Consider the following 26,267-nt stretch of genomic DNA (forward strand, 5'->3'; position numbering starts at 1 on the left):
CTTGCAACTCCAGCACTTGTCCATTGCCAAGAATACATTGTCCAAGAATACACCCTGATGGCTTCGGGGCACCATCTCTGTAAAGGTAAAAGTAAAGGGACCCCTGACCATTAGGTCCAGTCGTGGCCGACTCTGGGGTTGCGGCGCTCATCTCGCTTTATTGGCCGAGGGAGCCGGTGTTCAGCTTCCGGGTCATGTGGCCAGCATGACTAAGCCGCTTTTTGGCGAACCAGAGCAGTGCATGGAAACGCCGTTTACCTTTCCGCCGGAGTGGTACCTATTTATCTACTTGCACTTTGACGTGCTTTCAAACTGCTAGGTTGGCAGGAGCTGGGACCGAGCAACGGGAGCTCACCCCGTCGCGGGGATTCAAACCGCTGACCTTCTGATTGGCAAGCCCTAGGATCGGTGGTTTTACCCACAGCGCCACCCGTGTCCCATCTCTGTAGAAAGTGCCAAATCTCTTCCTGTCATGTTTATGAAAATGCTTGTTGTCTAAAAGGTCAAAGAGAAAAGGACCGTGATTATTTCAAAGCACTGCCTTTCTATAGCCAGTACAGTGGTACCATGGTTTACGAACTTAATCCGTTCCAGAGGTCCGCTCTTAAACCAAAGCCATTCTTAAACTAAGGTGCGCTTTCCCTAATGAGGCCTCCCACCGCCAGGGCCCTTCCACCGTTCAGATTCTGTTCATAGACAAGATAGAGTTTGCTAACCGGAACACTACTTCCGGTTTTGAAGAGTTCATATACCGAATAGTTCGTAAACAGGGCTGTTCTTAAACCAAGGTACCACTGCACTACTGCTTTCTGAGGGTGGGAGTTGTTTAGCAACTGATGCTCTGACAGCACATCATTTGTTGTCCCTGCAAGGGAGATTGCACCAAGCCTTGCAATGTTGTGTGAAGGCCTTTCCTTGCTAACCTCCTATCTGTTGTTGGAGAGCATTTCTCTCACATTTGGGATTCTGCTTCTTTCCAGATGAATTCAGTTTTCCATTCCACTGTGCAGGATGGGATAAGACACTACTATGATGATTTGGACTTCAAGAATATTTTGGACTTTGTCCAGCAAAAGGTAAGTTTTTGTTTTTCTCAGTATGAGCATAAAGTATTGGTGGGTCTGGGTAGGGTGGGGTCTGGGAACCAAGGCTGGTGAGGGAGTTGGGTATGTTTAGCTGGTAAAGAGGAGACTGGGAGGTGATAGGAGAGCCATCCTCTGATTTCTAAAGGGCTGTCACATTGAAGGAGCAAGCTTGTTTTCTGCTGTTCCCAGAGGGTAGGACCTGAACAACTGGATTTAAGTTGCAAGAAAGATTCCAAATAAACATTAGGAAAAACTTTCTGACGGCAATAACTTCAGCAGTGGAACAGATGACCTGGGAAGGTGGTGGACTGTCCTTCATTAGAAGTTTTTAAACAAATGTTGGAAGGCCATCTACCAACTTTAGCTATGTTTCCAGCATCACAGGAGGTTAGAATAGATAACTAATAACAATTCTGTTGTTAGCAGGCTGTGTACAAGGTTTTTTGACTGACCTCAGAACAAATGGATGTTGACCTGCCAGTTCCTCTAGAGTCCACTGTACAATCTAGGATGGATTCTGAGGTCCATTCTGGGCTCTGCAATGGTTTCTGCACATGCAGAGTATCCAGCACATGTATAACAGGGGCGGCGTCAAATGTTGTGTGGTGAGGCAGGGATGTGCACAGTTTTCCACTCACACTTAGAGGTCTCTAAGCCCAGTGCCAGGTTGTTGTAGTCAACTGTGCATACACCGGGGTGTATTAGGTGAACTGGGGACTTCTCCGGGCCCACACTAAGCCTTGCCTTATTCTTCGCATCCAAATAACATACAAAAACATTGTTGGGGGAATTGCTTGCAAGATTGACCACAAAAATGGGTAGAGTAGGAAAGATGCGCACTAGAATGCTGACAGGTATTTCCAAAAGCATAAATTGAAAGCTGACATGGAAATTCAGGGAGGAGACTTAAAAACTGGGGAAAGTAGAAACCAAGAGAAACTGAAATTGACCGATTTCTCCATCCCAACTCCCAATGACTATTCCTTCACTCTTTTACAAAGAGATAAGCCAATCAAGCATTTTGGGAGGAAATGTTCCAGATTACTCGCAACAATGTTTTTTTGCAGCTGCAAATTGCTGCTGTGTTCAAAACTGGCCAACAAAACTAAGCAAACATTATGCTTTGTTTTGCTCTTGTGTATATCATCAATTACCACTTGAGTACATGATAAAGTTTGACATCTTCATCTTTCATCAGTAGAGCAAATATTGTGGAAAAACAAAGTCCTGTGATTGCCAGTGCAAGTGTGTGTGTGTGCGCGCGCGCGCGCGTGTTGTTGTTGTTTAGTTGTTTAGTTGTGTCCGACTCCTCGTGACCCCCTGGACCAGAGCACACCAGGCACTCCTGTCTTCCACTGCCTCCCGCAGTTTGGTCAAACTCATGCTGGTAGCTTTGAGAACACTCTCCAACCATCTCGTCCTCTGTCGTCCCCTTCTCCTTGTGTCCTCCATCTTTCCCAACATCAGGGTCATTTCCAGGGAGTCTTCTCTTCTCATGAGGTGGCCAAAGTATTGGAGCCTTCAGGATCTGACCTTCCAGTGAGCACTCAGGGCTGATTTCCTTCAGAATGGATGGGTTTGATCTTCTGGCAGTGTGAGGAGTTTCTGCTTTTCAAATGAGCAGAATTTGAATTCTTCCACCTGCCTTGCCCCACCCTCCAGTCTCTGCTTCTCAGTTTGTATTGTATTATTTTATGCACTGTGACTTGCCATTGTTTTATTGATTATAGTTTAGAAATTGTTTATTAGAATTGTTAAGAGTGGGTTTCTGTTTAATTTTTATATGCTGATATTTAATATTATTCTATACTACTCTAATGGATTGTTGAATATTACTTTATTTGATATACCGTAATTTCGTCTCATAGGATGCTCCGTCCCATAGGACGCACCTAGTTTTTTTTTGAGGGGGGGAAATAAAGGGGGGGAAATTTCCTTTATTTCCCCCCCCAAAAAAAAAACCAGGTCGGGGAACAGCGGGATGGTGGCGCTGCGCCTCCCCGCTGTCCCCCGAGCTTGTGGGGCTGGCCGATGTCTGCCCAGCACAAGGGGCGCTCTGCTTCAAGGCGCCCCGCGCGCCGGTCGCAGGCTGCTATCCGCAGCCTGGGGAGCCCTGCGGGAACGCCTGCCAGCTCCCCAGGCTTGCTGATAGCTTCCTGAAGCCTGGAGAGCGAGAGGGGTCAGTGCGCACCGACCCCTCTCGCTCTCCAAGCTTCAGCGAAAGCCTGTATTCGCCCCATAGGACGCACACAGATTTCCCCTTCATTTTTGGAGGGGGAAAAGTGCGTCCTGTAGGGCGAAAAATACGGTAAGTTGCTTATTTTAAAGTTATGTTTTATTATCACCTTTTTGTATTGGATTAGATTGTTATAAGGTTTACATTCTTTGTTTCTTCAGCTTGTAAACCCCCTTGGGTATTGTGAAATAGAAAGATGGTATACAAATTAAAAGTGATGATGATGATGAGGTAATCTGCCTTCCTAAAACAAGGCCGTTTACCAGAAGTCTCAATTTGCTTCTCAGTAATCCTTTAAGTGTCACACCACTACTGAAAGACTCGCACAGGCTACCTGTTAGCTACTGGGCTTAGGTCCAAGGTGCTGGTGTACAAAGCTTGTTACCAGCTTGTTACCTGGATACCTAGAAGATTCTCATAGAATAATAGGATTGCAGAGTTGGAAGAGACCCAAAGGATCATCTAGGGCATGGGTATGCAAACTAAGGCCCAGGGTCCAATCGCCTTCTAAATCCGGCCCACAGACGGTCCGGGAATCAGCGTGTACATGAGTAGAATGTGTCCTTTTGTTTAGAATGCATCTCTGGGTTATTTGTGGGGCATAGGAATTTGTTCATTTTTGCTCTCCAAAATATAGTCCAGCCCCCCACAAGGTCTGAGGGACAGTGGACCGGCCCCCTGCTGGAAAAGTTTGCTGACCCCTGCAATGTAGGAATAACCCCTTATATACCCAACTGGTCACTGTACTCTGCAGAAGAAAAGGTCCTGCAAATTTCCAGGACAAAGGCCTGGAAACGATGCCTTATGAGGAACGGCTAAGGGAGCTGGGCATGTTTAGCCTGGAGAAGAGGAGGTTAAGGGGTGATATGATAGCCATGTTCAAATATATAAAAGGATGTCACATAGAGGAGGGAGAAAGGTTGTTTTCTGCTGCTCCAGAGAAGCGGACACGGAGCAATGGATCCAAACTACAAGAAAGAAGATTCCACCTAAACATTAGGAAGAACTTCCTGACAGTAAGAGCTGTTTGACAGTGGAATTTGCTGCCAAGGAGTGTGGTGGGGTCTCCTTCTTTAGAGGTCTTTAAGCAGAGGCTTGACAACCATATGTCAGGAGTGCTCTGATGGTGTTTCCTGCTTGGCAGGGGGTTGGACTCGATGGCCCTTGTGGTCTCTTCCAACTCTATGATTCTATGATTCTAACATCTCATCAAGAAGTCCGTCATGCTATATTATGGATGTGCCTTAGGGGGTAAAGTCAAACCATTGGAGAGTTAACAGCACCTGCTGTGGCTGTAAAGACTGATATGAGAGAGACGTGTTTTGTCACACCTGGGGTAGGTGAAGGGATCCAGTTTTGCTGTTACAGATGCACCATGGCGTTTCTTCTTTCCACACCCCTCCCAACAGTTATTCCTTCTCTGGTCACTGCTGTGGATACACAACCTGATTGTCTCCAGGTGCTGCAGTTGTCTGCAAGGGGTTAATGTTGCCAACCTTCATGTCACATTTGCAGACATCTTTATAACTCAGAGTTGGTCCGTGCCTGAAACTATCTCCCTGTAAAGCACATCCTCGGGGATCCTGCCATCTTCCATTCTGTAGACATGACCAAGCCAGAGTAGACATCACTGAGACGAGAGTGCAAATGTGCTGGGAATGTGGGCTTGGGAGAGCACATCTTTGTTTGAACCTCTGTCCTGCCATGTGATACCCAAATTCCTCCTGACACAGCGCATGTAGAAGGCATTGAGGTGTCACTCCTGAGGGTTGGAAGTTGCCCAGGACTCGCTTCCATAAAGCAGCATTCTCATCAGGTAAGCCTGCAAGACCTTCATCTTGGTATGGGATATTAGCATCAGATTCTCCCTTTTGGAGAGGCAAGCCATTGCCATAGCAGCCTTGCTAATATGCTTGTCCAGCTCAGTATCGATGGAGGAGTTGCTGTTTGTGGTGGAGCTACCACCTCAAGCATGTGGTCATCATGCTGATGCATGGAGTGCTGGCGCTGTTCTGACCCAGGATGTTGCTCTACATAAGGCAGATTGTAAGAGTGAACTCCATGCAGGCTTGGGCAAAATGGTTGATGAGTCTCTGCACAGCTTCCTCGCAGTGCACTGTTATGGCTGTGTCATCTGCAAATGATAGATAAGGATCTGCCACAGTTTTGTCTTGGTGTGGAGACAGGCTAGGTTCCTCCTTGAATGGATGTATACACCATCTTGAAACTCCCTATCATGCTGTCTCTGTTTTCTTTTCAGACTCTCTTGAAGAGAGGTTTTTTAAGGGGAGATTTTATTATTCCTGTTTGTATCTGTATTGGATTTGAAATCGTTTTGGTTTTGATGGTTTTTACTGTTCAATCAGTTCAGGATATTTAATGGGAAGAGATTCATAAATGAAATGAAATAAATTTTATTTCACACACACATTTTCCCTTTATGATGCTTATTCATTACTTTACATTCCAAAACTCATTTCTTAACAAATCAAAGGAGTGGGAATGCCTCGTTGCAAAAAAAAAAAGAAGAAGAAGAAGAAGAGTGGTAGTCAACTAAGATTTACTCAGAGTAGACCCATTGAAATGAATGGACCTAATTTAGTCATATTCATTTCAGTGGGTCTACCTGGAGTAAAACCTATTGAATACCACCCATTATTTTAAAAACTTTGGGTCAGATTCAAGTAAACTGTTGTGCTAGCAGGAACCAGTGCAATGAGATGTTTCAGTCTGGCAAACTGACATTCTATCAGTAATGGAACGATGGTAATAGAACGGCATTCAGTTCTACCCTTTGAATTGAGTAAACTATTTTGCTGTATCTCATAAATATAAACTGCTTTGACAATAGGTTCACCTCTGGAGCTCTGCATTTTACAGGAGAATTTTCCTCAGGAATATAATTGAAATGCATCCTTAACACACATCCCAGATGATTCTCTTACGGTCCAGCTAGCAGGATGCATGTCTCCTTTTGTGGCTCGTTCTGTTTCATCTCCATCTTCCAAACAGCTGGTCACGGCCATGGCAGCCATTAAAAACTCAGTGCAGGAATTTGACAGTGACAACCTATTTATAAAAGCCAACTCCAGCATCCCATCATACTCTGGCATGTCCAAGGGACAGAATCCAGAAGTGAGCAGAGTTTGATATTTTAACAGGACATGCACATGTAAATGGAGACAGGAGCTGGAGGCAGCCTGGAGTGGGGGATGGGCTGGTGACAGCAGCACCATCAGTATTTACCTTGGCAGTCGCGACAGGGGCTAGCCAAGTCAGAATACTGCAGAGGGAAGTTTGGCCAAGAGTAGAGAGGTTTGGCCAAGAGTAGAATCTGCTAAGATTCTGCGGCAGAGAGCAGCCTTCCTCAACTGCTCTCTTGCATCCAACATCCCCACAATGGGAGCCATGAGTGTCACCTCCCTCTGTGTTCCCGCCACCCTCTCCAACCTTGGCAGAGCCTCTCTCTGGCATGCCCGCTCCAGCACCATCCTATCCTGGGAGTAGCTCTGCCTGCCCAGAGGGGGGTGTTTCAATGGTCCTAGCCACCTGGGGGGGGGGAGAGAGACACTTGTCCTGTCACCTAGGTCGAGAAGGAGTCAAAAGAGAAGGGAACACAAATGTAGCAGGAGATTGCAGAAATGCTTACAGCCTTAAGAAAAGTCCTCCTTGTTCCTATCTATAGGAAAGCCAAGGATTGTGATAGTGTCATATCAACTTTCAGAGCTTGCCAGCTAGAGAACTTGCCTTTGTTGTAGCTGTATTTAGGATTACCTCTGAAGGGCTTTAAACCAACCGTTCCCATGTACCACAGTAATATAAGCATTTAGGCTTTTGGAAAGAACTTTTTGTCTAGTCTTTGTTCTTCGGCAACTGGGAGACAGGACACTGTGTGGGAGCAATGGTGGAGACAATCTGGTGCTCCCACAGAGGCGCCCAACCCCAGCCCTGCCCCATCCAGATAAGAAGCAGCAGCAATGCCACTGCCATGAATCCCGGCTGCTCCTGGATGGAGAAGACCCTGCTATTGCCCCAAGACTGCACCAGAAATTGGAATAGCATTGTTCATCATGGGAATCTCCTTGCTGAGAGATGACTTGGAGAACTGGGCTAGAAGTTGCCTCTAGCTGTCTCATTTACTTTGGGCATCTTTCTCCCTTGGTCCCCACAATTCATGGGCTTCATAGTATGGACTGATAACTCAAGGCAGCCTCCCACATTCAGAGGCAGTGAGCATTAGAAGCTGTAGAGAACTAACAAGAAGGGTACTTGCCTTTATGTCCATATTATAAGCTCCCTAGAGGAATCTGGCAGGCCCTTGTTGGACATGAAGGATACCCACCCAGCCTTATCCAGCAGGATAGCTCTTGTGTTCTTAGTTTCCCAGCTAGCTGGTTTTTCTGGGATATTGTTCAGACCACTTCTTATCTTTTGGACATTGTGAGAAAGTCCCATAGTGGCAGCTACTTCTCAGAGGTGTGTGAGTTGCTGTTGGCTAGGAAATGCTGCAAGTTGGATCTGGATGATACGCTTTTTAAAAGATGACCTCCTGTTGTTTAGCAGCAGTCACTCAGCACATCCGGGAACACTGGGAATTAATCACAGGGCACCAGATTGGTTTTGGTACCAGATATGTGTATCACAGGAGTACTTCAGAAACTCCAGTGCAGAGCAGGCTTCCTAATTTAAGCTTAGAAAATGAACATTTGGTAGAACTGGAGATTTGGGAACTTTTTAATTGTGCTTATTGCATATGGAACAGCTTAAGCCTTTGATTAGTTTTCTGTTAAAAGGCTAATACCTTTACAATTGCTATTCATTTCAGCTTACTCTGCTTAAATAGATCCTTTCATCTATGGAAGAGAGATCATTTTACAAGCTTACTTGTAAGATAAATCAAGATTATTATTCTTATTATATCAGTGGGAAAACATACCCTGATTTGAAACACAAGATGCAGGAGCTAAGTCTCATAGGTATACAATCAATTTTTGCAGGACTTTGTGCAAATAATATACCAAGATGAGAGTTGTAGCTGAAAATATCTGAAAGGCTACAGGTTGGGGTGAGCAGATTTATGTCAACAAAATGATATTTGCTTTCCTGTTGAGACTTAATATTGAGAAAAACTGGTCAGGGATCAAAGTTTATTTGGGTGTTTGAAAAACCAAGAAGATAAAGTGCAGATCTGAAACCAAAATTCTCAGGTTCTTGCAGTTCTTAAGATCATTCTTTTGCAAAGGATCTTGGACATCTTCAGTTCCTTTGACTGAGGAGCCAAGTATGAAAGGAAAAGACCAATTTCAAAAGCAATAAATAGTACAAATTATAGTCCAATGAGAGAGTGGTTGCCTTGAGTCCATAAATCTTCTTGATTTCTGCTTATTTTATCCAGACAGCTTAATGGCTACAATTTTGGGAGATGTCTCCCTTGATGACTGACTTCTTATCTGCATATCAGGCAGACTCCACGGTGCATGTCCATAGCAGGCTGAATTTGAAATGTCTTGTCTTATTGAGAGGCAAGGATTGGGGTGTCAAACGCATCCCTCCTCATTCCACCCCCAATCCATCTTGTGACACTTTTCTCGTTTGTGTTGTATAATTCTCCCTTTCAGAGCGCTGTGGGGATGTCTCCTTGGCAGTGCAGTCCGAGGGAGAGGACAATATAACAGACCCCTGATGACCAGCCTGCAGCCATTTTATTTATTTAAAACATTTATCAACCACTTTTTCAGCACTGATGGTGGGGTACCATAATAAATAAATAAAAAATTAAAAATAAATGCAACAGACTAGTGAAAAGGAGCAAAAGAACAGCAGCAGCATCGCCGCCGACAAAAACCTAAGCAAACCATCCTGTCAAACCAAAAACCAAGCAGAAGAGATGTGCTTTGCACACACACACACCTGTGGAAGCCCAATGAGAAAGAGTAGAATTATGTGCTCCAGGAAGCAGTTCACTGCCTTGGGGCAATTGGCATGAAGGTCCAGCTTCTCTCTGGGACAATTTCCACCTTGCACAAAGTTAGAAGAGCATCAGAGCAAAGGGAAAGGCAGCCTCTAAGTGGGACCCAGGCTGTCAATGGCTTGAAATGGTTAGTACTGGCACCTTGAATTACCGTGTTTTTCACTCTATAATACGCACCAGACCACAAGACACACCTAGTTTTTGGAGGAGGAAAACAAGGGGGAAAAAAATCTGAATCTCAGAAGCCAGAACAGCAAGAGGGATCGCTGCGCAGTGAAAGCAGCAATCCCTCTTGCTGTTCTGGCTTCTGGGATAGCTGCGCAGCCTGCATTCGCTCCATAAGACGCACACACATTTCCCCTTACTTTTTAGGAGGGAAGAAGGGAGTCTTATAGAGCAAAAAATATGGTAAGCCCAAGGATAGAGTGGACTGAGAAAGCCATTTCCCAATTTGCCACCCTATTTTTCCTATTAGGGGTAGCTGTTTCAGGGGTTGCAATTCCATCCTTGGAACAATGTCAGTGGAGACAGGACAGGGCTTACTGGCCACAGAGATAGGGTGGGGCGGTGGCAGCAAAGCTTTAGCTGCTCAGGAAGGAAGGCAGGCATGCAGGCAGGGAGGCTGTGGCCATAGCACTGTTCATGCTGTTGCACCACTGAAGGTAGCAGCTTTTTAAGAGGATAGAGAAGACCTGCCCACAGCTGCTAGTCCTTTCCCAAGAGCTGTTGAACCTTTCTCCCCCAAATGGAGTTGAAGCAGCTGCCCCAATTCACCACCCTCAAACAGAGTTGGGGGGTTGAGGCTGGCAGTTCCAGTCCCAGAGGTTCACTTCTTCATACACTCATGGAAACATCCCTTGGAGACTGGCTGGTCTCCACCGATGTCTGCTGCCTGTTGTGAGCTGTTTGTCTTTGAGAACTGAAACAGGTAACGGGATCTGCCTGCCACACAAACCATTCCTGGAGAAAGGGATGCTCATTTTGTTCATTTTCTGTGACCGCTGTGGCTGATCTCCCACATACTCCCTAGAGGCCTCTGGTTCAGTCTAATTTCCCAACTAAATGCTGCAGCCAGAACACATGAGCTCCATAAAACTGCTGGTGTTTAAATGCAGCCCAGCAGGTGAGTTACAAGGAGGATGGATGTACCCAGGCGCTGGCCAATGAGAACAGAGACAGGTGGAAGGCGATAAGTCTCTGCATCCAGCATTGAAATTTCTTGATTGCCTGCAGAAATAATGTATTCTCAAAGCAAATGAAGCAGATTGAATTTCAGCCCTGTGAATCGGAGAACCAATATAGTATGAATGATTTTGCATGCTATTAGCTTGTGTGGATTTTCATGGGGTGAGGGGAAAGGAGAGAAGGCAAACATTTCCCTCTTTTTGCAGATGTGAAGACATAATGATGAGAGGCAAGAGGAAATTAGGGCGCAAGGCAAGCTTCCCCAACCTGGTGCCCTCCAGATTACTTTGGACTATGACTCCCATCAGCCCCAAGCAGCACAGCTATATGATCTTGAGCCTGAAGGAGGTTGTAGTCCAAGCCGTCTGGAGGGGACGAAGTTAGGGTTATTATTCCTTATTCATATACCACCATTCTTCCAAAGATCACAAGGCAGTTTACAAAATACAAATACAAAAGGAGAACACAAAATACATAGCAAAATACCAAAAACAAACCAATAAGCTCTCTCCCACAAACACATTTAAAAGGCCATAGATTGTTTAATCAGTCTAAAGCACCACAGAAAAGGCCTGTTCCTGTGTTGCCACCCTCTGAACCTCATGTGGAGCCAGGAACACGGAGAACGGCCTCAGATGATGATCGCCCATTTAGGCTTGCCACCTGTCCTGTATAATAGAGGATCAATCGTCCATGTTTCAATGTAAAACGCTACATCCTGTATTGATTCAATAAAGGATGCAGTTTGTCCTGTATTTCTTCTCCACACACACACACACACACACACACACACACACACACACTTTCTAGGCCAAGTTAGGGATCCTCTCCAAATGTACAGTGGTACCTCTGGTTATGAACTTAATTCGTTCTGGAGGTCTGTTCTTAAGCTGAAACTGTTCTTAACTTGAGGCGCGCTTTCGCTAATGGGGCCTCCCGCTGTGTGATTTCCGTTTGCATCCTGGGGCAAAGTTCGCAACCAGGAGCAGCTACTTCTGGGTTAGTGGAGCTCGTAACCTGAAGCGTTCGTAACCAGAGGTACCACTGTATGTGTGTGAAAGATTGTGCATTTAAGCTCTGGGTGGCGAAGCACAAAGAGATTTACAAATTTGTGTGTGCATGTGACAAATTCCAGAGAGGCCATCCTGTTAGGCAGCAATAGATTGTAATAGATTGCTTTGAAGTAATTTCAGCATCAGATTTTAAAAAAAAATCACCCCCAACTCCCGTCCTGCCCTGTCCTATATTTTGCCAGAACAAGGGTGGCAACCCTAGTTCTGGGTCCCTTGTACCTGATTGCAATTTTTTTGTGTTTTTTTTAAATGATATTTATTGAAAAAAGATTTTTTTAAAAAAAAGTACAAAGAAAAAAGACAAAAACAGAAAAAGAAAAAGAAAAAAGAAAACCATCATTTTCAAATTCTCCACATTCATTACCTTCTTTCCATGACCACCTCCTCCTCCCATCTCTTGTATCTTGATTAATAATTGTCACAGCAAATCCTTTCTCATTGCAAATTTTTTGAACATGGCAAGGAGATAATGGCTTTAACTGAGTCCCAGATCAAGGGATAGGCCATATGAAGACTGGAGGGAGGGGGAAACAGTCAGTACATAATATAATTGATCTAATCCACGCTCATTGATGTGCAGATAAAGTGCCAATTCAAATAAGTGCTGTGGATTTCTTCTTGGGAACACCATTCATGCCCATGGTACTTGAAATATACTGTTATGTGCTCCCCACTTCTTTTGGCAGGTGAGAAGACTTCTTTTGGAGAAGAGGGATTTTGTAGTTTTAGTTCTCTCAGTTTCTCATTTCCCCCCATTTTAAATTCAGTTCTGCACATTTTTGCAGCTATTTGCTAAAGAGAAAGAAAGCCGCCTTCGTTCCACTGTGGTCTCCATGATGATAAAATAAGCAGTGGCAAAGGTTAGCTGAGATGGGATGCTTGAGGATGCAAAGGCTTACCTAGTGCAGCATCCTGATTCCCACAGTTGCTCACCAGATGCAGGTGGGAAGCCTCCAAGCAGGGGGTGAGGGCAACAAAGCTCTCCTCATAATCCCCAGCTACCTCTGAACATGGGTGTAGAATACAAGGGAATAACACTGGCTCCAAGCTTCTTGTTGGGTCCTCCTGTTCCTGAGATGTAAAAGAAGCATGCAAACAAACCAGGCCTTACAAGGTTGAGGGATTTGAAGATGTTTAGCCTGCAAAGGAGGAGGCTGAGAGGTAATGTGATAGCCTTCTTCAAATATCTAAAGGGCTGTTACTTGGGGGAGAGAGCCAGCTAGTTTTCTGCTGCTCCAGAGGGGAGGACCCAAACCAATGGATTCAAATTGCAAGAAGGAATTAAACATTAGAAATAACTCTCTAACAGCATGAGCTGTTTGACAGTGGAGGTGTTTGCCTCAGGAGGTGGTGGGCTCCCCTTCATTGGAGGTTTATAAACAAAGGTTGGATAGTGACCCGTCAGGGATTCTTTAGCTTTCGTTCCAGCATTGCAGGGGGTTGGACTAGATGACCCTTGGTGTCCCTTCCAGCTCCACAGTTCTAAAATTCTGTGAGTCAGGAGAGCATTGTGTTCATACCCTGCTTGTGGACTTCTGAAGGTGGACACCTGGTTGGCCACTGTAAGGGCAGGATGGGCTTTTGTTCTGATCCACCCAGACCTCTTCACGTGATCTTATCAATTATCTCCTTTCTCTCCGCCCCCCCCCCCCCCCCAGTTTTCCTGCTGCGGAGGCGATGAGTTCAGAGACTGGCATGTGAATCCATACCATTCCTGCAACAGCAGCGGCCCTCTCTCCTGTGGGGTGCCCTACACATGCTGTATCAAGAAGGTGAGATGAAAGAAGTGCAAACTGTGAGTTTCTAAAAGAAAAAGGAAGTTGTTAGGTGGACCTCTCTCCAACGTCATGGGCTTCCTGCAGTGGTTGTTGTTGTTGTTGTTTAGTCATTTAGTTGTATCTGACTCTTCGTGACCCCCTGGACCAGAGCACTCCAGGCACTCCTGTCTTCCACTGCTTCCCGCAGTTTGGTCAGACTCATGTTTGTGGCTTCCCCTCCCCATCCAGCTTGGTTTCCCTAGCCACTCGGAAACCTGAACCCTATGGAAATAGGGATGTCAAGGTTGCAGGTTCGATCCCCGCACGGGACAGCTGCGTGGTCCTGCATCTTTCCTCAGGGCCTGCAAGACAGAGCTGTTCCACCTGGCCTTTGGTTTGTACTCAGTGGGACCCTTATGTCTTCCCTCCCCTTACAGTTTTGATTTGTGGGCTACTTTTAAAATGAGGCTGCTTTTCAAATTGCATTTTAACCTGTATTTTAAATTGGTCCCTCCCCCCATTATGTTTCTATTGTAATTTTACCGGTGTTAGCCGCCCTGAGCCCGGCTCTGGCTGGGGAGGGCGGGGTATAAATAAAATGTATCATCATCATCACCACCACAGGGGGTTGGACTAGATGACCATCGGGTCCCTTCCGACTCTACGATTCTATGATTCTATAAAGTCAAGTGTTACCGGAAAGATCCGAGGGCGCGCTCGCACTCGAGTACTAAAATCCACGGGTTAGGGGGCGCAAATTACTTGCCTTGCCCCGGCTGCTGACAACCCACGCTACGCCACTGGTTGGAGGAAAGGAAAGAAATGAATGAAACAGGAAGCAACGAGAAGAAGGAAGGATGGAAAGGGTTGGAGGGAAGGAAGGAAGGAAGGAAGAGAGAGAGGGGTGAGATTGAGGGAGGGGGTGGAAAAGGAAGGAAGGAGGGAGGGAAAGAGAGAGAGGGAAGGAAGAAGGGAAAGAAGGAAAGAGCAGGGAAGGGTTGGAGGAAAGGAAAGGAATGAATGAAACAGGAAGCAATGAGAAGAAAGGAAGGAAGGAAAGGATTGGAGCAAAGAAAGGAAGAAAGGAAGGAAAAAGGAAGGGAGGGAGGGAGGGTGAGATTGAGGGAGGGGTGGAAAAGGAAGGAAGGAAGGAAGGAAGGAAGGAAGGAAGGAAGGAAGGAAGGAAAGAAAGAGAGGGGGGAAAGGAAGGAAATAAGCAATGAGACGAAGGAAGGAAGGAAGGAAGGAAGGAAGGAAGGAAGGAAGGAAGGAAGGAAGGAAAGAAAATGAATGAAATAAGAAGCAATTAGACGAAGGAAGGAAGGAAAGAAATAAAAAGCAGGGAAGGGTTGCAGGAAAGGAAAGAAAGGAATGAAATAGGAAGGGAGGAAGGAAGGAGCATCGAAGGGTTGGAGGAAAGGAAGAAAATGAATGAAATAAGAAGGAATGAGACGAAGGAAGGAAGGAAGGAAGGAAGGAAGGAAGGAAGGAAGGAAAGAGGGGAGCAGTGGAAAGAGGGAGGAAAGAAAAAACAGGAAAGAAGGAAGGAAGGAAGGAAGGAAGGAAGGAAGGAAGGAAGGAGTACTTAGGCTATGTCTCTTGGGACAGGTTAGCTGAGCTCCTGAGCAAGCGCCCCGTGCCCCACCTGTCCTCTTCGCCCCTCGGCCCCGTCTGCCTCCGCCCCCGACTGTATCAGGACCCCCGCCTCCTCCCCACCTGCTCCCTCGCCAGCCAGCCAGCCGCACGCCCTAGCTGGAGAGCCCCGGCCGTCCCCGTCGCGCAATCGGCTGGATCTCCCTTCAGCAAGCCGTGCTCACAACTCGGCCCAGGGACCCCCCAGCAGCGGATCTCCGGCCCAGCTGAAGAATCCGACAACAAGCCCCCTCCTCCCCAATCGCTCCGCCAAAATACGCTCCAAAACCCCCCAGATAGGGCCGCCGGCCGCCAAGTCTCGTGGCGCCCTGAGCGAGGGTCTCTCCCCAACACTGCCACCTCGAACTGCGTTCTCCCGGCTACCCGAGCGAACCAGCGGCAGGACCCTGGTATGGCCCCCCCCCAATTTTTTTTTTTATAAGTCGGCGCCCCTGCAAGCACCCCACACTCCTGCTGAAGACTCCTGGTGGTGGTGGTGTGGCTCAGCGGCTTTCTTGCATTGCTTCACTTCAGGCAGAAGCCCTAGGTTCTGTTACAGCCCCAGCAATACACATCTAACCGCAGAGCCCCTGAAGCATCTCCAGTCTGATAGGGGTGATGAGAGAGGCAGTTGGTTAATAAATACAGGCAACTCCCCATTTGTGCAGAGGTTGCATTCCAAGGCACCATGTGTGCCAGCCTGTTCCGCCCCCTGGCAGTGCCAAAAACGGCGCACACATGTTGATCACACACAGATGGGGGAGTTGCCTGTATATTATTGTACTACAGATACACTACAATGTCTTGCTCCACTTTCCAACTCTGCCTACAGCTTTGCCATTTGCCCTTCCCACACAACTGGCCGAACCCTTTTCCCTTTACACCCCAGCCACCTTCTTGCCTATTCCCTGCTCCTGTCCTCACAGCTCACCCCAATTCTTTTAAAGGAGAGAGGAGGCATTTCACATAATTGCTTAGCCCTTATGTGGTGCCTCCACCCTCTTCATTAAATCTTGCTGCACCTGCATTTAATGGAGGGAAGATAGGCTTCACATAGCAGCTTGCTAAACCACTGTGCAAAGGGCACCCCCCCCTCCATTAAACAGCTCGCCTGAGCCTCCTGCGCCCCCCCATGCTGCTTCCTTGCTTGTCTGCTTGCCATTTGTCATGCTGCAGTTGGTGTGGCCACCTGTTGGCAGCCATGTGAACTGCAGCATGACAATAGCCTTATTTCTATGCATATAGAATGCATATACAGTATATAGAATATATATACATGAGAGAGAGAAGTTAAACAGGCATAGTGACTGTGATTATCACATGCTGCAACTTTGTCAAGTTTTAGCATGTTTGGTGAATGTGAGTTGCCCCCAAAAGACTAGCATCTAGATAGATTTTTGTAGTTCAGGTGCATTTCTTCCCCCTCTCTTCCCTCTTAACCTGTATTTATAACTTATTTGTCCCCATGAACTGTGACATTGATCTTCCAGAATTAAATAGGTTTTTACAAGGGATGGGTCCTGCTGCTCCTATATTGTCCAGCTCTGGATACTGAAACCAGTAACTCCAAGATCCCCACATTCTCAGCCTAGCTCACATTGTCTGAGGCATTTTCCTTCCTCTGCAGCCGCCTGATTCCTGCCACTTTGCCCCTTTATATCCAGTATTCAATATTGCTTCCTTCTTCTGTGTCACACCATGCCACCAAACCCTCCTGAAAACAATTCCAAATCCTTCGTCTGATAGCTTTGGGGGACAAAGCGGGGACAAAGCACATTAAGCTGATATATATGAACTTGATGCAATCCACATAAGCTTTTAATGACATTTCATTGTTTTAATAGTTTTAGTCTTTCCCCTTGAATGACTATTGATTCTTGGCTGCTTTTATCTGCTGTTTATAAGACTGTGTTTTTAATATAATGACTGATCTTAGGCGCCTGAGGGCAAGGCAAGATATACTTGGAGGAGGGGAGGGTTGCTGCAGAGTTTCTACCAAAGGGGTTATTGGAGTTCAGACCATCCTGCCAGATATTGGCAGATATCGTTACCTTTCATGAATTGGTTGAGTCTTAAAAAACAAAACAAAACTTCCAGTCACAGAGAGTTCAGTTGTTTGTTTTTGTTTCAAGAAATGCCTTCAAAATTAACCAGTTAAGATTGCGCCCTCTGGACCATGTGGTACTCATTCCCCACTGACTTTCTGAAATCCACTCAGTATTGTACAGTGGGGGGGGGAGTATTTGATCCCCCACTAAATTTGCCCGTTTGCCCTCTGACGAAGAAATGGCCAGTCCGTAATTTTAATGGTAGGTTTATTGTAGCTGTGAGAGACAGAATAACAACAGGAAAACCCCCCAGTAGACAAAAGTCAGAGATTGATGTGCATTAGAATGAGTGAAATAAGTATTTAATCCCCTATCAACCAGCCAGATGTCAGGCTACCTGGTATCTTCACTGTATGTAAGGAGCTGAGATTAGAAGCACCTGCTGTAAGGGAGAGGTCTTACCTGTAATCTCAGCTCGTTACAGTACCTGTACAAAAGACACCTGTCGACAGAAGCAATCAATCCAGCAGATTCCAAAGTAGCCACCATGACCAAGACCAAAGAGCTGTCCAAGGATGTCAGGGGAAAGACTGTAGACCTCCACAAGGCTGGACTGGGCTACAAGACTAGTGCCAAGCAGCTTGGTGAGATGGTGACAATGGCTAGTGCAATAATTTGCAAATGGAAGAAACACAAAATAACTGTCAACCTCCCTTGGTCTGGGGCTCCATGCAAGATCTCATCTCGTGGAGTTGCAATGATCAGGAGAATGGTGATGAAGCAGCCCAGAACTACACGGTGGAAACTTGTCAATGACTGTTTATAGTCCCATCATAAATAGATTTAAGTTGATATTCAAAGCACATGACCATTGTACTTCCCTCCCTATAATGTTCTATTGGTGGGTTTTTTCTATTCCTTAACTTTTTGTGTGTATTAGGAATCCTGCTTATTTATCTTTGGCACTTCTATGTGGCTGCAAATATTTTCCCCCACCCCACCCCCATGCTCCAAAATACGTAAACTTCATTGCATCCAATGACAAGCTGGAATGTGTTCAGAGGTGGGCAACCAAGATGAGCCATGTCTTACATGGAGCGCTGGAGAGAGTTGGGTATGTTTAACCCAGAGAAGAGAAGACTGAGAGCCATCTTCAAATACTGGAAGGCTGCCACATGGAAGATGGAGCAAGCTTGAAGTGAACCAATGGATTTAAATGACAAGAAAGGAGATTCCACCTAAGCATTAGGAAGAACTTTTTGAGGGCAAAAGCTGTTAGACAGTGGAATGGATTATCTGGGAAGGTGGTGGACTCCCCTTCATTGGAAGATTTTAACCCGAGGTTGGATGGCCATCTGTCAGGGATTCTTGAGCATTGCAGAGGGTTGGACTAGATGACCCTTAAGGTATCCTCCAAGCCTATGATTCTCTGACCCAGTGCAGCCTAGTTGAAGTGATCGGTAAATCGCTTGGTCACTCTACCTCCAAGATAAAGTTATTTTTGGTGCACACTAGAACGCCATGGGTTTAATAATGATAATAATAATAATTATTTATTTATTTATTTATATCCCGTGCTCCCCAGCCAAAGCCGGGCTCAGAGCGGCTAACAGCATTAATGAATGACAGTTCTCTTTCCCAAGCTCTGGGAGGAAGACCTTTCATTGCGTACAGACAGCCACCCAATCTTAAACAACTCCTAACCCACAATAATACTACTACCAGACTTAACACGGACACTGGCACCAGAGCCTGCAACAAACCCAGATGCCACCTTTGCTGCCACATACACCCGGACAACACCATTACTGGCCCCAACAGCATCATACATACCATCTCGGGACTATTTAATTGCTCATCGTCTAACATTGTGTATGCCATCAAATGCCAACAGTGTCCTTCAGCTCTCTATATTGGACAAACAGGCCAAACCTTACGCCAAAGAATAAACGGACATAAATCTGACATCAAGAATCACAAAACAGAGAAACCAGTAGGAGAACACTTCAATCTCCCAGGACATTCTATACAAGATCTCAAAGTAGCTGTTTTACTACAAAGGAATTTCAGAAATAGACTGGAAAGAGAAGCTGCTGAATTGCAACTCATTACCAAACTTAAAACCATGGAGAGACCTGGTCTGAACAAAGACATTGGATTCTTATCTCATTATACATGACTAAGCCATTTCTCACCTTCTCACCCCTTGCCTTTTCCTGTAAGACCTATTACAGTCGTCAAGAGTCGTCAACAGGCTCATCTCAGCTATCTGCCAATCTCCCATTCCCACCACCCTTCTGAGTAATACCCCTCCCCACCTTCTCACTATATAGAAGGATCTGGCAACTTCTGTTTCAGTGTATCTGAAGAAGTGTGCATGCACACGAAAGCTCATACCAAGAACTAACTTAGTTGGTCTTTAAGGTGCTGCTGGAAGGAATTTTTTTAGCATTAATGAAGATCACGTCCCATGGAGGTTAGCAGTAGCAAGAGCTCTGAATATGTGGCTGATTCAGAAAGTGCTGTGTTTGTCACCTCTCTGTGGGAGCCGGCACAGCTCTGCCATTGCTTTTGAGTTTCCTTGGGTTTTAGCCTCTGTGATTCAGAGTGCTGCGGGGTGCCAAGCTAACGCATGAAAGGCACACGAGGGGAGGTATTCCTGGGGTTTTAAATCCCATTGTCAGTCCCCTCCGTGCGCAGTTCTCTGGGTGCATGTGATCCCTGCTACACAATGGCTGTGTACAGTTCAGTAAGACCTTTTGTCCAAGGAACCACGTGATTTCCAAACATTAGGCAGTCTAGTGGTGGGAGAGGTGTAACAGAGTGGGAGACAGAGGGAGCCTCTTCCTTCTCGGTTTGGGGGTGGGATCCTGCTTCCAAACTGAGCTTCAATGCAGTTGCAGGACTGGACCACCCTTGTGGGCTGTGAATGGCACTCTTGCGACTATAGCTCAGTGACAGGCCATCTGCTTTGCATGCAGATGGCCTCAAGGTCAGTCCCTGGCAGCCTCAGATATGCCTGGAAGAGATTCCCTGCCTGATACCCTGGAGAGCTGCTGCCAGTCATTGCATACAATACTAAGGGAGACCACAGGCAGCTTTCTCCATTCACGATGGTGGGGAGTGGATTTTTTTAGATGTGCCTCAGAAGAACTTGGATGCTCCCTTTCGAGAGCCTGCCTGCTGTGATGGTTAGAGTGTCACACCCAGACCTGGGAGACCAGGGTTCATATCCCCCACTCAGCCATGAAGCTCACTGAGTGACCTTAGGCCTGTTGCTGCCTCTCAGCCTAGCCCCAGTCTACCTCATAGGGCTGTTTGGGGGATTAACAGAAGAGGGGGCAAACCATGTCTCCAGCCTGAGAACCAGCACTGAGGGTTTTTTGGTGGTTCCCACACAGCAAGATGTGAAGCTACAGGGAACCAGACAGAGGACCTTCTCAGTAGTGGCCCCCACCTTGTGGAATGACGTCCCTTCAAATGTCAAGGAGAAAAGTAATTATATCACTTTTAGGAGGCATCTGAAGGCAGCCCTGTATAGGGAATCTTTTTAAGATTTAATGTTTTACTATGTTTTTATATATGCTGAAAGCTGCCCAGAGTGGCTGGAGCAGGCCAATCAGATGGATGGGGTACAGATAATAATAACTGATGATGATGTCACCTTGAGATCCTTGAAGAAAAAGGTGGGGTGTATATGCAATAATAAATATAAAAAATGAATAAAATAGAGCAAGCGCTTTGCATGCAGAAGGTCTTGGATTCAATCCCTGGCATCTCAAGGTAGGGCTGGGAAAAGATTTTTGGGTCTGAAATCCTGCGAAGCTATTGCCAGCCAATGTTGACAATACTACAATATTGTGCTAGATGGGAAATTGCAAAAGTGTGGCTCAGCTGCGCCTTCTGGAACACCAAGCGTTCCTGTGTTGCATTTTCACTCCACTCTGTGTTTCAGGAAGGAGCAGCTGAGCCAGACTTGCAGTTTTCTTATAGATTTAAGAGCGGTTCCCGATTCGGCTCAGGACTGATGGCCAAGCTTCATGGCATCCATAAAAGAAATGGAGCAATCAAAATAACATGTGAACTAAATTCTGCATAGGATGCTATCTCCCTTGAAATAGAAGTAATTAATTCACATCCCATGGGATTCTGCATGGGATTAATTTACACCCAAAAGATAATTTGTGTGACCGTTCTCAGAACATGACCAGCTGTTTTTACTGGTGACTTTTCAAAGTCAGTGGCTTGTCAGAGCAGGAGAGGACTTAGCTTTTACACTGCATCCTGCCTTGGCCTTTACTGCAAAGGTGACTGAACTAATTTCCACACTGAGATCCACTAGATGGGCCAGAAAGAATTGAACTAGCTTTTTCATTATGACAAGCATTGCATCCCACCAGGGTCATATTTAACTTGTCATTATCACCGGGGCAGAGCTTCTGTCTCCTCATTCTTGGAAACTTGCAAGATGTCAAGCGAAATGAGTGCTTATTTTTATTTGATTCAAAAAATAGCACTTAAACTGAATCACATTAGTTTAAACGGCTTGTGAATTGGGCTGGAAATTGATTTCTGAAGCTGCATTCTTCACCTGGCCTGGATGGTTTTCTTTCCAGTGCTTCCAGATAAATATAACCATTTTAAAAAAGAAAAACAGAATCATAGAACTAGAGTTGGGAGGGACGCCGAGAGTTTTAGTCCAAGCCCTTGCAATGCAGGGTTCAATACCATCTTTACTAACTGCCTCTGATGTTCTCTGTGTTTTGTGCAGTGATTTAGTCTATCCCAATATTGGAAGGGGGCAGAATATGGAGGACAACTCAGTTTCACAGTCTTTGCCCCCCCCCCCAATTCTACTCTAAGCTCCCATCCATCTGGTGTAACAGCACTGGGCTACTTTAGGGAGGCTGGCATTGCCCACACCCTCTCAAATCCAGAGACACAGTGTTGCATAATGGTTAGGGTGTTGGACCATGATCTGAGAGACGAGGGTTTGAATCCCCACTTAGCCATGGCACTCGCTGGGCGACCTTGGGCCAGTCAGTGTGATCTCTTAGCCTAACCTGATTCACAGAACAGTTGTGAGGGTGAAATGGGGAGGAGGAGGACTGCATGCTCCACAGTGAGCAACTTGGAAGGTAAAGGTGCTATATAAATCTAATAAAGAAATAAAACAAACACCAGCCCTGTTCCCTGAAATATGGGTATGGCAATTATTACCTATATCCGCAATGGCACAGGCAGAACAAATTTCAGGAAGCTTCCAAACTAAGAAAGGGGAGGTCACATTTTTAGCTGAAACGACTTCATCTATAGAGTTCATAAACGCCAGTCTTTGCTGCTACTTTTCTTGTTCCTGGGATGTCCCACTAATCCATAGTCACAGTGCACTAAAGTCCTGGACACCTGAATTGGATCCCTTCTCCACCAAGGAAGAGCAAAAGGGAAGTGTCTTCTCTGAAGTCTAGAGATGCTGGATATTTCACTCTTCACCATTCCTTTTTCTTATTGACCAGTTGACTGCTTCCGGAAACATCAGTTATTAATGTGACTTTGTTCAGTGGAATGAAACCCTGAAGGACAGCCAACAGGCTAGTTTCTCACAAAACAAGTGAGGAGAATAATGCCAGCATGATTTGCTTCAGTTCTCCAGTTCTAGAAGTGCCTTGCTCCTGCTAGATTGTTTACAGTGGCTGATTCTGACTATGATTCATCGAGAGAGCTCCACAGGGCTGCCCCATTCTATAAGTTGGGGGATTCTCTTTACATATAACTTCAACTTGGAGAGAAAAATATGGGGCACAGCAAACATGTTAGGAAATGATGTATGTGTGGTTGGAGGCCTACAGCATTTTGGAATGTGTCCACAGAGTCTTTCCAGTGGGGAACTGCCATGACCCTTGTATCCAGCAGAGATCAGGACATGAGAGTCAGAGGCTGCAGGCGCACCAGATGGTGGGAGCATGGGCTGGGACTCGGAGCTCACTGAGGAAGATGGAGAGGCCATTGCACCTGAGATGGCTAGGCAAGAGCTCCCAGATGACCACAGCCTATAGGGACCCTCACAGACACCTCCTGAGCTGGAAGAACCAAGTGAGTCCTGCTGCCTATTACATCACCAGTCCAGGAGCTCTGGAAGTGCCCAGGAAGGAGGCTGTGGAAAGGCCAGAGGGTTGGCTCTTAGAGCTATGAAGTTCCCTCAAGGGATTGGAGCCTGGAGGAGGAAGCCTGAGGATAGTGGCATAAGAGGCCTCAGTCTGCTCCTGACCTTCATCAGAGCAAGTGGCTCACCCAGGACTCTCCGTGGACCAGCAGGCTTTGAGCAGCCTCCCCTTGCCTCCAGCCTTGAAGAAGAAGAAGAAGAAGAAGAAGAAGAGTTTGGATTTGATATCCCGCCTTTCACTCCCCTTCAGGAGTCTCAAAGCGGCTAACATTCTCCTTTCCCTTCCTCCCCCACAACAAACACTCTGTGAGGTGAGTGGGGCTGAGAGACTTCAGAAAAGTGTGACTGGCCCAAGGTCACCCAGCAGCTGCATGTGGAGGAGCGGAGACGCGAACCCGGTTCCCCAGATTACGAGACTACCGCTCTTAACCACTACACCACACTGGCTCTTTCTCAGGAGGTTCTGGCAGAGGACCAGAACACAGCAAGTAGACATGTTAGTCTGCTGCAGCAAAAGTAGCAGGTAATCTTGTGGCACATTAATAGCTACCACATTTCTTCTGGCGCAAAATGCCACAGACTTCATCAGGAAAAGGGGGAGTTAAGCTGGAAGCCAGTTCCTGGGAGAGCCTATGTGAAAATCCTCCATTCGCAATAAAGCCACACAGGGCCAGGAAACTTTCTCTGGTGCAGAAATGGCACTTGCCAGCCTTGCCGCAAATCAGTGCTAATGCTAAGTGCATCGTTCTTGAAAACTGAATAGAAAGTCCCACTGGCTTCCTGGAAGAACTGCTTTATTGTTTCCTAAGCAAGAGGTGGTTGCTTTGAATTAGGCTGAGAGCTGGGAAAAGAAATGATGTGGCCTGAAAGATGGTGTGTGTGTGTGTGTGTGTGTGTGTGTGTGTGTGTGCGCGCGCGTGTTAGCAACTTCTGCTTGATGGTTATCCAGCAGAGAAAGAGAGTCATTTTAGTGGAGTGTTAAAAATGATAAGGTTGGTGCTCTATGAATTATGAAAGTGTACAACCCAGAAACCAAACTTGTCCCCTGTTTGGGGTTGCTGCCACACAAAGGGACGTGCTTTAAATGTATGGTGTGGACACACCCTTAGAGTTACAAGTGGGATCATTTTATTTAAATGTTGAGATGAAAATAAATCCCTCTTTTGATGCTGGAGCTATCGCAGTGGCAGTGCTGTTGCTGTGTGCTGGATTCAAAGTGGGTCCAGGTGAGGTTCCAGAGAGGCATGAGTTTGGCAGAGTTAACAGGAGAGTTGCTGGGCTCATTGATGCAAGGGTGCTGCCTCATCCTGAAAGTCTTGCTGGATCTTTCCTGTGTTGACTAGAGGTGGAACAAACTTGTGTTTCGTCCAGCATTTTTAAGCAAACTGATCTAATTCAGACCTGCCTTATGGACTGGAACATTATTATCATTTGTACTCCATTCTTCTCCGAAATTTACAATACAAGTCCTCAGGTCAAGAAGGTACCAAAATGCGTTTAAAATTTATATTTAGGGTAAAATTCATTCAGAAATGCATACATAAAAATACAATGCATATTTAAATACATATTTTGTGATAAAATACTTTATTCAGTACTACTTCAATAAATACTGATTAATTTTTGTACATTTTTTAAATTTGCAGATTAATGTGGAAATGGGACAAAATGAGAATAAACACACGATAAATTGAATTGGACCAAAAGAGTGGCCCATCCATCTCCAGTTCTACCAGCTTTATTTGATGGATTGGTTAATTGAATCCATTTCTATACTGCCCTTCCTCCAATAGGAGCTAAGAGCAGTGAACTGCATAAAGATACAATCTAAAAAAATACATATCCAACACCAAAAATACAAAGCAATACCAGCTTCTGAAATTTCAGCAAACATATATAAACATCTTTAAAATATAATTGATTAATATGCATAAAACATCTTAAAGGGCACCACACTATTCCAAAGTCATTCAAAATGTCTCAGAACGAGAAAAGAACAGTTCATGCCCTAGTTGTCTCTCCCTGAAATGATGTTCAGCCTGTGTTTGGCATGCAAGTAAATGTTGCTTACATGGTGGAAGGCTCCCCACCCCCTCCGCTCCAAACCATCCTTGAGTATTTCTTAATGGAGGTGCTGGAACTCAAGTCCTTCTAACTCCTTTGCATGCAGATCAATGTGCATACAACATCAGAGGTATGCATGAATAAATAATCACCCAAAAGAATCAGGAGACGATTATGATATCTGGCTTTAGTCAGGTGAGGAAGTATGATATATTTCAAGCACATCCAATAGTCACTTCCTAGGAACAGAAATGTATTCACGAGATCTGGGATGGATTACGTTCAAAGCCATTGGTCACATGGGAAATATATAATCTAGAGAACCTCAACCAATTGGGGTTTTTTAAATGAATAATTTGGCCACAAGTCTTAGGTATCCAATAAAAGCAGTTTGACAGTCCAATATTCTTTCTACCAACCACCAACCCCTGAAATGAAATATGCCTTTCTCCAAGGCTAGCTTTCTGGAATCACACACTTGGAAAATCAGTGAATAAAAATATTCTGCCTGTCACCTTGCTGCTAGCCCTTTAAGAATTTTTTACATTGCACATTATTAGTATTTGTATTCATTAATTAAACACATAGATTAAAACATCTAAAACTCATTGATACATTATATATTTAAAGGCATTGGAACTGTTCATGGAAGGCAAATCTGAGTTTTTCAGCTGTGCCCATTGATGTTCTGAATGGCAGCAGAATACCACTGAGGGAATTTGTAACTGTGTTAGTTCTGCTCAGTCTTATTTTCTGGAGTGTTCTTCTCTAAGCACTTAGGAAGGGAGAATTATTGGTAAAGGACTTCATTGCTTAATGTGGCTCTCACACCTAAAGGCATCATTCTAACAATGGGGATAAGAGGCAATATCTTTTTGGAGGAAACAGAACACCTGAGACCAGCAGTGCATTCAAACATTTTTGCGTTTGTCTTCTGAGATCTCCAACAAATTGATGGGCTTGCAATAACAGCTGGCTGGGAAGTGTGTTGTCTCTAGATCAGACCCCTACAGCAGAACTATCCCTTAACACAATAGTCCAGGGCAGAAAAGA

The 26,267-nt window shown here is 45.6% G+C and overlaps 1 protein-coding gene across 1 annotated transcript in view; it reads left to right on the forward strand.

Annotated features, from left to right (window-relative positions):
* The window catches only part of LOC309536333 (tetraspanin-15-like), a 97,314-nt gene that overhangs the window by 43,140 nt on the left and 27,907 nt on the right, over positions 1 to 26,267 (forward strand). Inside the window, exons 4-5 of the mRNA XM_082230472.1 lie at positions 981 to 1,076; positions 13,209 to 13,322. Coding sequence (XP_082086598.1) covers positions 981 to 1,076; positions 13,209 to 13,322 — 210 coding nt within the window. The remainder of the gene's footprint in view (positions 1 to 980; positions 1,077 to 13,208; positions 13,323 to 26,267) is intronic.

The sequence above is a fragment of the Podarcis vaucheri genome (assembly GCF_965113315.1).
Source record: "Podarcis vaucheri genome assembly, chromosome: 7".
Classification (NCBI taxonomy): Eukaryota; Metazoa; Chordata; class Lepidosauria; order Squamata; family Lacertidae; genus Podarcis; species Podarcis vaucheri.